The following is a 14,574-nucleotide window of genomic DNA, read 5'->3' on the forward strand; positions in this document are numbered from 1 at the left end:
TAACTTTGTCTCTTATAATTCTCTGTATCCTCCCTCCTATAGAGCTTTTGCCTTGTCTATTTCTTCTGTGTCTATTCCCCAGAATTGGAGGGAAGCTTTTGCGGATTCCAAATGGAAGCAAGCTATGCTTGAAGAAAGGAAGGCCTTTTCAAAGAATGAGACTTGGGAACTTGTCACACCACCTCCAGACAAAAAACTAGTTGGTTGTAAATGGGTCTTCACTGTGAAACAAAAAGCTGATGGTTCGATTGAAAGATTTAAAGCGAGATTGGTGGCTAAGGGATTTACTCAGACCTATGGAGTGGATTATCAAGAGACATTTGCCCTTGTTGCAAAAATGAACACCATTAGAATTCTTTTGTCTTGTGCAACTAATCTTGATTGGGACTTACAACAGTTTGATGTGAAAAATGCATTTCTTCATGGAGACTTAGAAAAAGAAGTGTATATGGAGATTCCTCTTGGTTTTGGTAATAAACAGAGTCAAGGAAAGGTATGCAGACTGAAGAAAGCCTTGTATGGACTGAAGCAGTCTCCCAAAGCTTGGTTTGACAGATTTTGCAAAGCAATGATCTCTTTCAGTTACCAACAAAGCAATGCTGATCACACTCTTTTCATAAGACATCAAAAGGGTAAACTCACTCTTCTCATAGTTTATGTTGATGACATAGTAATGACAGGAGATGACAAGGAGGAAATGACCCGATTGAAGAAGTTGTTGGCTCAAGAATTTCAGATCAAGGATCTTGGAAAATTGCAATACTTCTTGGGTATCGAGGTTGCTAGATCAAATAGAGGAATATTTATTTCCCAAAGAAAATATATTCTAGACCTCTTGAAAGAAACTGGTATGACAGGTTGCAAGGCAGCAGAATCACCCATGGAAAGCAATCACAAACTATAAAGTGGAGATGGAAAGTCAGTTGATAAGGAGAGATATCAGAGGCTGGTTGGAAGACTCATTTATCTCTCTCACACTAGACCAGATATAGCCTATTCAGTCAGCCTGGTGAGTCAGTTCATGCATGATCCTCGAGATCCTCATATGGAAGCTGTCTTTCGCATTTTGCAGTATCTGAAGTTTGCGCCAGGGAAATGTCTACTTTTCTCTAGACATGGTCACCTTAAAATAGAAGCCTTTACATATGCGGATTGGACAGGATCTCTAGATGACCGAAGATCTACATTCGGTTACTGTACACTCGCAGGAGGAAACCTGGTCACGTGGAGAAGCAAGAAGCAAAGTGTTATTGCTAGGCTCAGGGTGTTTGTGAACTTTTATGGTTACGAAAGCTATTAGAGGAATTGAGATTGTCTGAAAAGGGAAAGATTTCCTTGTATTGTGACAACAAAGCTGTAATCAGTATAGCTTATAATCCAGTTCAGCATGACCGAACAAAGCATGTTGAAATTGATCGACACTTCATCAAAGAAAAAGTTACGGATGGTGTCTTGGGTTTGTTCCATGTGTCATCAGGAAAGCAGCTAGCTGATGTGTTTACCAAAGGCCTCACCAAACGGACTTTCCATACACTAGTTTGCAAGTTGGGCATGTGCGACATCTTTTCCCCAACTTGAGGGGGAGTGTTGATTGATATGGATGTCCTAGCATAATTATAGGAGTAATTGATATAAATTGATTATGTAATGATTGTGTAATATTCTCTTTGATTATGTAATATTCTCTTTCTTTATTTAGTTATAGGACTTATTGTATAAATACCCATTGTCATGGGATGTAAATTATCAAGAAATATAAAGAATACTTTCTCTTCTTCTTGAAATTCTACTGACTTAGATCAACTCAACCATGAAATGGATCATACAAAACCGTCTCACCCAACATAAGGGTCTATGTCCCTCCTCACTTCCACATATAGCAAGTATGCCTCACAACTAAGTCTTGTATCACCAAGGTGCTCCATTTTTCTATATATTATCATCAACTGTAAATCATACATCAAGTTTTCATCTACGTACTATCATAAATATATAAATCATGATTCAAGTCTAAACCCATTATCCTTCCTTTCTCTGGTGATATGTGACACAATAAGAGAGAATTTAGTACAACCCGTAGCACTACAACAATTTAGGTGATAAGTCTAATCACAAATAACAGGGAAACGAGCCACTATCAACAACAATCAACCTAATAGAAATCCATCCCGAATCACCACAATATGAATACAACTACACCTCATATTTCAGTACATAACGTAATGGCAACGAGCTCACAAAATCAGAAGTCATACCAATCTAGCTAATATCCAATCAAAACACCATGTCCGAAGACCTAATCATGCTTTGTCCTATCAATTCTACACAAGACATATGTTTCGCTAAAGTAAGCCGTAACCTACCTCGAATGCAGAACAGGAGCCACGAATTACTCCACATGAACCTTCCATTTCCGAAGCGCCTCAGAACGGTCAAAGTCTAACAATATGATGCTAAGTAAGCAACAAACCATGTATTTAAACAAGAACAACAATTTGGGGAAGAAGACCCACTTACTTCTACCCTTTTCAATGGATGAAACCATCCTTTAATAGTGAATTTATCATAACTTTTATCTCTACAATCATTAACCTTCAAATCACGGGTCTCTAATCAATTTACCCTTTCAAACAGATTTTAGGACAAAATTTCCATTTTTATTAGAACCCTAAGTCTCAACATGCAATTTCAACCATAAGAAATCAAACTCCCTTCCTAGAAAGTGATCATCTCTACTCCTAGATGATTAATCAACAACAAAATCAACAACCTATCAATTATTTAAGGGTTTACTAATTCTAGGGTTCTAGGATTTCCACCCACCATTGATGGACGTTAAAATAATCATGGAACTTGAAAAAGAAAGGAAAAGGAACAAATAAAGGTGGGGACTTACCCTCCAAGATGCTTTCACCAAAGAATGGAATGAATTTTGCCTCTTTCTCTTTTGAAAATTGACTTTAGGGTTTTGTGGGTAATGGTTTGGAGTTGAGGTATAAAAATAGGGCTTTTTGCCCCCGTCGGTCGCTGCGGTGGTCAGTGGGTCACTACAGCGGACCCTCTATAGTGGCCATGGGTCCGCTACAGCAGACATGCTAGAACAGCCCGAACGAAAAAGAGCATAACTCCCTCATGCAGAGGCGAAACAGGACGATTCTTTTTGCTATAGCTTCGTAATTATGATATGGATCTAATGGTTCAAACCTGACACAAAACAAAGGTCATTTGATCAATCTGGACCCCTTTCTATCCAAAGACCTACAGCGAAAACATCAAATACGAGCGCGACAAAACCCAAACCCATCTGAAACTCTTCGGAACCTCACCAAAACTTGTGGACAAGTTCAAAATCATCATACTAACTGGTTGGAACTTTCAAAACATTGACACGAGATCATCCTAACCTGGAGTTGACCGTGGTCAACTCTAACTCGTTAACTTAACTAGCTTCTCCATCAATGACTCAATTCTCACTCGAACCTTGCGGGAACCAGCCCAATGACTTCATTAAGTCATAGATCATACTAACGGGACTTGGGGAAGGGTCAACAAGGTTAAATGGGTCAAAACACTATAACGACTAAACGGGTCATTACAATATCTCAAATAAAGTCCAAACCAAAACCAACTCAACACTAATGCTAACAAAAGAAATTCAATTTACCACTAGCAATGACAATAATGTTGGATATCTATTCTTTAGTTTTGCATAATTGATTTAGAGAGTGAAAATACATAACTTAAGTTTTTTTTCTTTGTCATGTAATTAATACTTATTAGCCGTACTTATTTTATCATGACTTAGTATTTTTAGATTATGGTCATTTTCTTTATGGCTTGTTAATTAGCAATATTTATTTTAACCGATTTTATTAGCTTTTGTTGAATATTTTAATATAATGTCATCACTCTTCTCACATTTTGTGTGTTTTCTTAAGAAACACCTTTATTATATAGTTGTATCTTACTAGGACTAAAGAAATATTTGAAATAAAAGTTATATGTTTTGTATCAAGACTATTCCGAAAAAAAAAATCCGAAAAACCCGAGAAAACCGAATAACTCGAGAAAACCCGAGGTTGAAAAACCCGAATTTTATTGGTTTGGTTTGGTGTATAAATTAAAAACCCCGACGCAATTGGTTTGGTTTGGTGTTTAAAAAATCCGAACCAACCCGATCTATGTACACCCCTAATGGAGACAAAAGAAGAGGTTTTCCATTGATGGAGGTTGAATGCAAAAAAAAAAAAAAGAGAAGATTAAGAGAAATAAATGAAGTAAAGGGTTTTGGGTCAGGTATTTAAATTTTGAGGTGTACTATTTGTTTCTGAGCTTGTCAAGTGTCCCCCTCCAATCAATTAGGGAAAATTAATGCCAAAGTATAACAATAGGGTTGCAATTAAATGGATACTCAAACAGAGGGTATATCTAAACTATTTTTGAATAGTATATGGGTGTATTTGTCCCTTCTCCCATAAATGAATGATTAAGCTTATAGTGAGAAGATAATATCTAAAATAACGTGATGTTCAGCTAAATTAGAACCTATATCTTTAAGATATTCAAAAATTCCCGTAATAGGAGTTTGTACATAAACAAAAATATAGGATGTGATAAGTGAGATTGTGTTCCTCTTACTTGTTAGCTTATGAATACGCCCAGAAATAGATGACCTATCTAAACTGCAGAATTATGAAGAAGAAAAATTAGATTTTGGGTAAATAGAAGCTACTTAATCCCAACAATGTGCTTAAACAAAACAAAAGAACAGTGTATGTCCTTCATACAGAATTAGTTCCCAGTTTCTATCTACCAGCATTTAGCGAACTAGATGATATCTGTCCGACGGATAACGAACGTCGTGATAAATTGTTTGTGTCACTAGCAAACACTTCCAAGAACTTGGATGTGATTTCATCAACCCTACCAGATCCAATAGAGCTCAACTGCTCAAATACTGGAAGTGATTCATCTCCACTGAGGTACCTCATAACTTGTCTCATTGTTGGCCTAGATTCTGGTCTTGGGTGAGAACAAATAAGCCCAAGTCCTAATACCATATTCACCTCTTTATCTACATAGCCAGAATTCTTCAACCTAGGATCAACTGCATCAATAATATTACCTAGTTGAAAACATTCTATCACCCAGTCTGCTAGTACTAACGCTCCTTTCCCCGGTTCATAGATAATAGGTGGTCTTCCACTAGCTACTTCAAGCAGTAGTACACCGTACGCGTACACATCCGTGCTCGTTGAGGCCTTCCCCATTCGTGTCAATTCTGGTGCGATGTACCCTATTGTTCCAACAATATTCGTAGTGTGTGAATACTTGCCGTGGTCGTATAATCTAGCTAGCCCAAAATCCCCTAATCTACCATTCATTTCAGCATCGATTAACACGTTACTGCTCTTCACATCTCGATGTATTACCACTTGATCCCATTCTTCGTGCAAGTAAAGAAGCCCTGCAGCGATCCCTTTTACGATGTTAAGCCTCTGATCCCATGCTAGAATGACGTTCCTTTTCGGTCTATAAAGTAACGAATCAAGACTCCCGTTGGTGACAAAGTCATACACAAGGAGAAGATCATTCTTGGTCTTACACCAGCCTTGAAGGTTGACTAAGTGTTTGTGCCTTAACCTGCCTAAGCTTTCGATCTCCGCTGCAAATTCTCTCATTCCTTGAAGAGAATTGCTTGATATCTTCTTCACCGCAACCTCAGCTCCGTTAGTTGGCAAAACACCCTTGTAAACAGCACCAAAGCCTCCAACTCCAATTAGTTCACTCACCTTGAATCCCCTGGTTGCCTTGTAAAGATCTCTATACCGGAACCTGTGAGTAGAGGTGAAACAATTAGCCTATGAATACATGACAAGCCAACCCGCTAAGTTTGGGCTGGTCATTGACCCACCCATTTGTTAGCTCACCCATTTCAGCCCATCAAAAATTTGGGCTGATATGTGCCCAACTTGACCCGTGAGTAATCTTGTCAAAAAAATAGTTTAGTAGGTACTAACAAATTTATAAAAGAACAAAGAAAGAAACTAAAACTTAATAAGAAATGAGTGGATTAAGTTATGACCCGCTTTTTAGCCCATTCCAGTCCAACCCATTTTAGCCCAAGTAACTTTTGAGCCGGTTAATAACCCGCCCATTTATTAAATTAGCCCATTTTGACCCGCCCATTTGACACCCTTACCTGTGAGGACAATCCAGCTCCCAGTCCTCTAGAACTTCATGTTGCCTCATCCTTCTATGGATATAAACAGATACAAACACCCCAAGTATCAGGATAACCGCGGAGGAAATTGATGGAATCAAGGCCCTTTTGAGATGGGAATTCTTGGAAGATGTTGCCACTTCAGGTGGAGCAATAGGTAGCTTAGCAAGATTTAAAGGATCAGCAACTCCGTTCAACCGAAAACTCCAACCTAATATGTAATGAGAGCTCGCTTTATTATCTCCCGTGGCTGCTGAGAAACCAGCATACATTGTTTCTTTCAACACAAGGGACAAATCTCTGCCCACAGTGATCAGAGGTTTAATTGGCTTTGAAACTGATATGGGAGCTATAGTTACATTTACTACTTTGTTCACTCCATCATAATCAACCCAAGCCTGAATTGATTCTCCTCTTTGTAGATTTACCTCCTCTGTGTTAGAAGTTCCATTCACATTGTAATTGGCTGGTTGTGATGCGATAGACGCCATGCCATTGATGTTGACTCCAATGTGATTTCCATCTGTGTCCACACCTTCATTGTGACCATTCACAGTATCAAATTCAACCATAAATATATGGTTAGCATGATTTCCATCGTTTATCGAGTTGAGGACTCCAAGAAAGTGATCGTCTTGAGCACCTGGGAAACCCCGGGATGGAGATAAGGTGAAAGTAAAGCCAAAGCCACCTGAAGTTTTCTCAAGAGCGACAATGGCGAAAACGAAGTATGTACTAAATGAAGAAGCATTTTTAGCAAGGGAATTAGAACTTGAGTTGAAAATTGGTATAGGATTGGGGTGGAAAGCATGGCCTATAACATGATATGATCTATTAGTGAGCTTAAGTGCACCACTAGGATTGATAATTGCAACTCCATCTCTGATAATATCTGAATTATTGAATCCATTGTAAAGAAAATTAAAAGATTGAGCTCTTACAAGAATAGTGCAAAAGAATGCAAGAATAACTAGACAATAGGGGTTATCCATGGAGCTGTTGGAAGTACTAGTTAAGTTTTGAGCAATATTTATATTGACATGCCTTATACGGAAAAGAAGCAAATGGAAGTTTGGAGAGATATTATTCTCAAAGTCAATGGCCCATTAATTTATGGGGAGACTTTGAAACAAACAAAAATAATGGGAATTGCAAGTTTGAATGTCCACAGAAAACCTTTAAAAGAGAAATAATCATATCAAAGTCGTTACAGGTTGACCTTAAAGTAGCAGATGAGAGGGAAACAAAGGACGCCATACGCACACTAACTTGCAGGATGACTTGAACTTTGAACTTTTCAACTTTCTAGAATAGAGGAATGTGAATAACAAACGAGCAACAAGGTCCTCAGAAACACTTTGGTTTTATTCATGAGTTGATATTGTATTTTGTGTGTTTGAATTGGTAGTCTAGGACTTGATCTTTAGGGTTATTTGGGATAATCATTACTCCCTCCGTTTACTTTTATTTGTCCACTTTGGACTTTTCACGCTGTTTAAGAAATAATAAATGAAGTACATAATTTATCAATGTATCCATATTAATTGGTGCATATTTTTATTAGATTTCAAAAATGATTTGAAGTAAGTAATTAATACTATGGGTAAAACTGAAAAAAATAAATTATCTTATATTGATATTCTAAAAGTGATAAGTAAAAGTGAAAATCTATTTTTTGAATATTGAACAAGTAAAAGTGAACGGAGAGAGTATATTTTAGAAGTTCAGCTTAGTTTTAGTAAACACAAAACACGTGTCATTTAATGTCAAACTACGTTTAATTTTCTTTTTATCCCGTGCACTCCTCCACTTCTCCAACCACACTGAGGATAAAAAGTTTTCCATGCTTAGATAACGTACTAAATTATTCATGAAAAGGCAAAGAAACCACACATTTGACCAATGATATCAAACTTATATGACAGTTTAGCGATACATAATCACTCCACCTAATCATAATTTTCACCTTTTTGGTAGATAGATAGTCAAATCAAGTGATACATCATATGACTTAAATAGAATAACCTTGGCGCACCTTGCAAATTTTAAGTACCTTTATTTAGATCTATGGCTCACCACCAATCGGTGAAGTGAGATAAATGCAATCCTTTCACCGTTCAGTTTTAAATTTGAAATGAAGAGACTTTTGATAGGGAGCCTCACTCCTTTAATGGTCCTACACAACATGAATTTGAATTAGTTGGCTCAATTTAGGTATCACTATTAGATGGTTATACATATCAAAACATTAAAAAAAAAAAAAAAAAAAAGAGGGGGGGGGGGGGGGTGTTGGGAAATTTCACTTATACACAATTTATGGGTCAAAATTACATATTCATAGCCCATATTTTAAATTACAAACCTACAGCCCAACATTTTATGGCCCAACTTGAATATTCAACTTTATACACCTGGAGTAGACAATGTATCAATCTTGTATAAAAGTGTATAATAATGTATAAGAGGTGTTCATACACACTTTTACACTGGATATACATGATTATACAAATTTATACAAGAGGTGTATAGCACTTTCAACTAGTATACAATATTATACAAACTCATACAAGAGGTGTTTATACATAAAAGGGGTTTATACATAATGTATAAGAGGTGTTTATACACATTTCTACACGTATAAAAGTGTATAATAATGTATAAAAATATTTATACACATTTTAAAAGTTTTTTTTAGCAACCACTAAGAAATTTCGTGGGATATTTATTAATAATAAACAAAAGCAAAAACATAAAATTCAAACATAGAAATTCAACAGTGGCACCAAACTAAGAAAAAGTGGCTAAAGCATGTAATTTTTTTTGTGGCTACAACGGGTAATTAATTTACCTAAAGTGATATTTTCCCCAAAAAATATCTATGGTTCTTCTTTGATTGTAGAAGCCGTGTCCCATTGACTCATTTAATTGATTAATTACGAATTCAACGTTGAGATGGCAGAAATTCAAGGGAAAATATCAGTGCCGGATGGCCAAGGGTCGACACTGTATTTGCAAGTGATGGAGAAAGGAGTGGTCCAAGTTTGCATGACCAATATTTGTTTGTGTTAGAAATATAGAACAGTCCTCCATTGGTTGTGATGTGAAGTTTCCCTTTAACCTAACCAATTCTAAGAGGGAACTCTTCTATTCACTGAATCTGAACTCAACCACAGCGTGTTTCTTTATCTACATTTTATGTAAACCAATAAATAAAGACCATATGTTAAATTAAAATTTAATGAAATATCATATAATTGTGCCGTTAATGCAGCGACAATTTTAAACCTGAAAGTAACGTTAGTGACAAATTTGATCCAATAGATGGAATGAGGGCATTTTAAAGTTCTTTCTAATACGTTAAGGACAACTGTAGTTCCTTTTCGATTATAAAATTTTGGATTAGATTTGAATCTTCATTTGTATCAAAAGATTCCGCTGTACAAGCACAAAGGTGACATCCAGAGTTGCAACAATTATAGGGGCAATAAGCTGCTTAGCCACACTATGAAAGTTTGAGAGAGGGTGGTGGAGTTGCGGGTGAGGGAGGACGTGTCTATTTTCGAGAACCAGTTCGAATTCATGTCGGGACACTCAACTACAAAAGCCATTCATCTGTTAGAAGGTTGGTGGAGCAATAGACGGAGAGGAAGAAGGACCTTCACATGTTGTTCATTGACCTTGAAAAGGCATAGACAAAGTCCCAAGGGAGGTTCTATGGATATGTTTGGAGGCTAAAGGTGTACCGGTGGCGTATATTAGAGCGATTATAGACATGTACTATAGAGCCAAGACCCGGGTAAGGACAGCGGGAGGTGACTCAGAGCACTTTCCAGTTGAGATGGGGTGCATCAGGGATCTACTCTTAGCTCGTTTTTATTTGCCTTGGTGATGGATGAATTGACGCAGAAAATCCAAGGTGAGGTGCCTTGTGTATGTTATTTGTGGACGACATAGTTTTGATTGAAGAGATCGGCGGCGAATTAATGATAAGTTGGAGGTTTGGAGACAGACTCTGGAGTCCAAAGGGTTCAGGTTGAGCAGAACCAAGACGGAATACTTGGAGTGCAAGTTCAGTAATGTAAAACGTGAGGCGGGTGTGGAAGTGAGGCTCGAGACACAGGCCATCCAAAAGAGAGGAAGTTTTAAGTATCTTGGGTTCATTATCCAAGAAAATGGGGAGATTGACGATGATGTCACACACTGTATTGGGGCAGGGTGGATGAAATGGAAGCTTGCCTCCGGAGTCTTGTGTGATAAGAAGTTGCCACCAAAACTTAAAGGCAAGTTCTACAGAGTGGTGGTTAGACCTACTATGTTGTTGTATGTGGCAGAGTGTTAGCCGTCAAGAAATCTCACATCCAGAAGATGAAAGTTGCGGAAATGAGGATGTTGCGATAGATGTGTGGGCATACTAGGAAAGATAGGATAAGAAATGAAGTTATCCGGGACAAGGTGGGAGTGGCCTCAATGGAGGACAAAATGCGGGAAATGAGATTGAGATGGTTCGAATATGTGTAGAGGAGATGCACGGGGGCCATTGAGGAGGTGTCACGACCCAACTCATGGGTCGAGCGGGCACCCACGCTATCCCCCCGGTGGGCGAACCCTTCCCTTACTATAGCTCAGTTAAATAAACATGCGGAAGACCAAGATAAAGATAATACATAAGCAGTCTCAATATATAAATACTAAGTAAAAGTGCGGAAAATACAACATACAGCCAAGAATATGGTATGAATCGTAGTACAAGAGCTACTAAATAAACAAGTCTGAAATGGAATACTAAGTCCCAATCCTAATGATACTGCTCAAAAGAGTGCAAATCACAGATAATAGAGAGAAGGAGACTCCGGGCTGCGGATCTGGCAGTGCTCACCCTGAAGACTCCGGTAGATAGGCCTCGGGATCACTCGCGAGGCTGTGATGAGGATGCAGAACCGAACTCTGCACTCAGAAAAAGAATATAGCAAGGTAGTATCAGTACAACACAGTACTGGTAAGCATCATAGGCCGACAACAATTAGTTCACATATATAAAAGACAGAAATCGACGATTAAGCAGATAAGCAGTCAAGCACACTCCAAGAACAGTCTCGGTATAAATTCGGACCATGAATACGATCAGTCGAAATATAGAGTCAATCGAAATACAACAATCAGTTAAGTCACAAAATCAGTCAATGCAAATGAGTGAATGTATATGCGATGTAATGCACTGACCAAACTTTTTGTACCGTACACACATGCTAAGGACCAAGTCTCATAGCCATGACCCATGGGGAACCCGCGAAGTCCATGTACACCTCAGGCATCGAGCACTCTCTCGCTCCTGTAAATGACCTCGAATCAAAATAATTGGATTTCACCTCCACGCCATGCCCGAAGGCCTATCATGCATTCCCCATCAATAACTACTTCTACATATGCATCACTAATCGAAGTCTAACCATAAGGTAAGCCGTAACTTGTCACGACCCAATTTGGCTAAGTCGTACGGGCACTAACCTTTCCCATCTCGGTAAGCGAACCCTCAACCCAACGATAATAAAGGCACAATAAATGAATCAATTAAGCGAAAGATAATAATTCACGTAAGTCTTACGATAATAATATAGAAGAAAGTGCGGAAATAAGAAATTCAATTAAGCGAAAGATAATAATTCACGTAAGTCTTACGATAATAATATAGAAGAAAGTGCGAAAATAAGAAATACCCCCAAGGTCTGGTCTAATCCATACAGGAGCATCTAATGAAAATATACAAGTATGGAATATAATAATACATCAAGCTATATATGTCTCAAAATGGAAAAGTAGGACATAAATAAGAGGAGTCTTCAAGGAAACGAACGTCTCGTGCTCACCCTGGAAACTCGAAGCTGAACTGATAGCGACTATCAGCCACGGGAGACGGAAACGGATCCAACCTGGAACTATGCATTCATAAAAGAATGCAGCAAGTGCAGGTCAGTAGAAAACCACAGTACTGGTATCAACAAGTATTCGTCATTGCCTAGGTTGAAGCATCTAAACCCAAGTATGCCAAGTCTCAATATATATCCAATCCGAAATTAACAACACAAGTAAATCACCGGTTCATCACAATATAAGCCATAATGCAAAGCAATGCAATGATGTAAGAATGCCAATGCAATGCAATGCAGTGTACACATGTACTCCGGACGAAAGTATTGACGTCCCAGTAGCACAACCTATGGGGGACCTGCGAAGTCCATATACTATGTCGCTCCATATCACACATCATAGAGACGACCTTTCCACCCTTCACGCCTGCCGACCATCCCGTATCACGCATCATAGAATGGTCGCGCAATTAGTATAAAACCTCCCAAGTATTTCCAAACAACATAGGCCACATCGTCACCGCTCTGTCAAATATATATATATATATTTATATATATATATAGATATATGTATGTATGTATATGCAAGATGAGTGCTCAATGTAGACGGCCTTTCCACCCTTCACGCCTGCTGACCATCCCGTATCACACAGCATAGAATGGTCGCACAATTAGTATAAAACCTCCCAAGTATTTCCAAACAACATAGGCCACATCGTCACCGCTCTGTCAAACATATATATGTATGTATGTATGTATGTATGTATGTATATATATGTATGGATATGTATGTATATATATTGCATATACATACATATATATATATATATATATATATATATATATATATATATGTATATATGTATGTATGTATGTATATGTATGTATACATACATATACATGTATATATATACATAGCGCTTACACCTGCGAGTTGGCAAAAGAATATCGTATGTTAATAAAACACTTGAGTTGGCGGAGAACTGTTGTTCAGTGGAGCGCCGGAGTGCGGAGGTTGTTCCCATCATTAATGTCAGGGTGTGGCACTGAGCCTTCCGAATGAGAAAGAAGAAAAGTGCAACGTTTCGTTGGCTGGCGCTAGTACTCTGCGGAAGATGCGTGAATTGGCCTGCTGAACCGATCTTGCTTAGGGCGGGTGACCATCTTCTAATTGAAGATAAGCACCGAAAGTGAGAAGTGAGGCGTTCGGGACTCTTGGGTGGAGGTTGGTTGAAGATGATGTGATGCAAGTGAACGTGTACGAAAAAGCTGTCGTAAAGTTTCGTTCTTCGTTCCGTATATGTATATATATATATATATATATATATATATATGTATATGCAAGATGAGTGCTCAATGTATGATTCAAGTATGCTGATGACAACAACAAGATCTCTATGATTCAAGTATGCTGATGACAACAACAAGATCTCTTATCACACACATTCCGCTTCGGTACATGACCTCGGATCACGGACTCTCATCTCTCTTTCACATAATCCACGATTCCGGGACAACCATCGGACATCAGACTACTCACATCACTTGCACACAATCCACGACGCCGGGACAACTATCGGACATAGGACTACTCATATCACTCTCATGCAAACTGACCTCAGCTCATCACAGTGTTTCATCAAGTGTCAACAATGTTTCAACAATATATCATGAGAGATGTGAATGTGTGCGATGTATGAGTCAACATGAATAATTAGATCAAGATCACAAGTACCAAACATGGGTACGCTAACAATATTATGAAAGACTACACAAGTCATAAGACACTATCCCCGAAATCAAATGCCAACAAGTAGGGCACCACAATATCATTAGCAAGATATCTCAATAGTCTCCAATATCCACTATCACTATGCGGCATTAAGCCCATAACAATAGGACAACTCAGTCACAACACAATGGGGTGGCTAGCCCCAATCACACAATAGGGCCCAACCTAATACAATATCCAACCCAACTTCATACCTGAAGGTTTACATGCTTTCTCCGATAATATAATCTAAATATATGCTTCGCTACACGAAGTCTCACCAAGGATAAGCCATAACCTACCTGGATGGCCGAACAACAATTCACCACAATCACTCATTAGAAGCAAGTGAACGTCTACGAAAAAGCTGACGTAAAGTTTCGTTCTTCGTTCCGTATATGTATATATATATGTATGTATATGCAAGATGAATGCTCAATGTATGATTCAAGTATGCTGATGACAACAACAAGATCTCTTATCACACACATTCCACTTCGGTACATGACCTCAGATCACGGGCTCTCATCTCTCTTTCACATAATCCACGATTCCGGGACAACCATCGGACATCAGACTACTCACATCGCTTGCACACAATCCACGACGCCGGGACAACTATCGGACATAGGACTACTCATATCACTCTCATGCAAACTGACCTCAGCTCATCACAGTGTTTCATCAAGTGTCAACAATGTTTCAACAATATATCA

General features: G+C 38.3%; 1 protein-coding gene across 1 annotated transcript; it reads right to left on the reverse strand.

Annotated features, from left to right (window-relative positions):
* Window positions 1–4,711: 4,711 nt before the first annotated feature.
* On the reverse strand, window positions 4,712–7,621 carry LOC132630908 (lectin-domain containing receptor kinase VI.3-like). Its single transcript, XM_060346490.1, has 2 exons — window positions 6,203–7,621; window positions 4,712–5,835 (listed from the first exon to the last, which is right to left on the reverse strand). Exons 1-2 carry the CDS (start codon window positions 7,213–7,215, stop codon window positions 4,806–4,808), a joined length of 2,043 nt encoding a protein of 680 aa, XP_060202473.1. The 5' UTR covers window positions 7,216–7,621; the 3' UTR covers window positions 4,712–4,805.
* Between the last annotated feature and the right edge of the window lie 6,953 nt (window positions 7,622–14,574).

The sequence above is a fragment of the Lycium barbarum genome, chromosome 3 (assembly GCF_019175385.1).
Source record: "Lycium barbarum isolate Lr01 chromosome 3, ASM1917538v2, whole genome shotgun sequence".
Taxonomy (NCBI): Eukaryota; Viridiplantae; Streptophyta; class Magnoliopsida; order Solanales; family Solanaceae; genus Lycium; species Lycium barbarum.

Coding starts and splice junctions, on each gene's coding strand:
- LOC132630908 (XM_060346490.1), bottom strand. CDS start 7,215: ATGGATAACCCCTATTGTCTAGTTATTCTTGCATTCTTTTGCACTATT. Junction 5,836..6,202: donor GAGCTGGATTGTCCTCACAG/GTAAGGGTGTCA, acceptor CTCTACTCACAG/GTTCCGGTATAGAGATCTTT.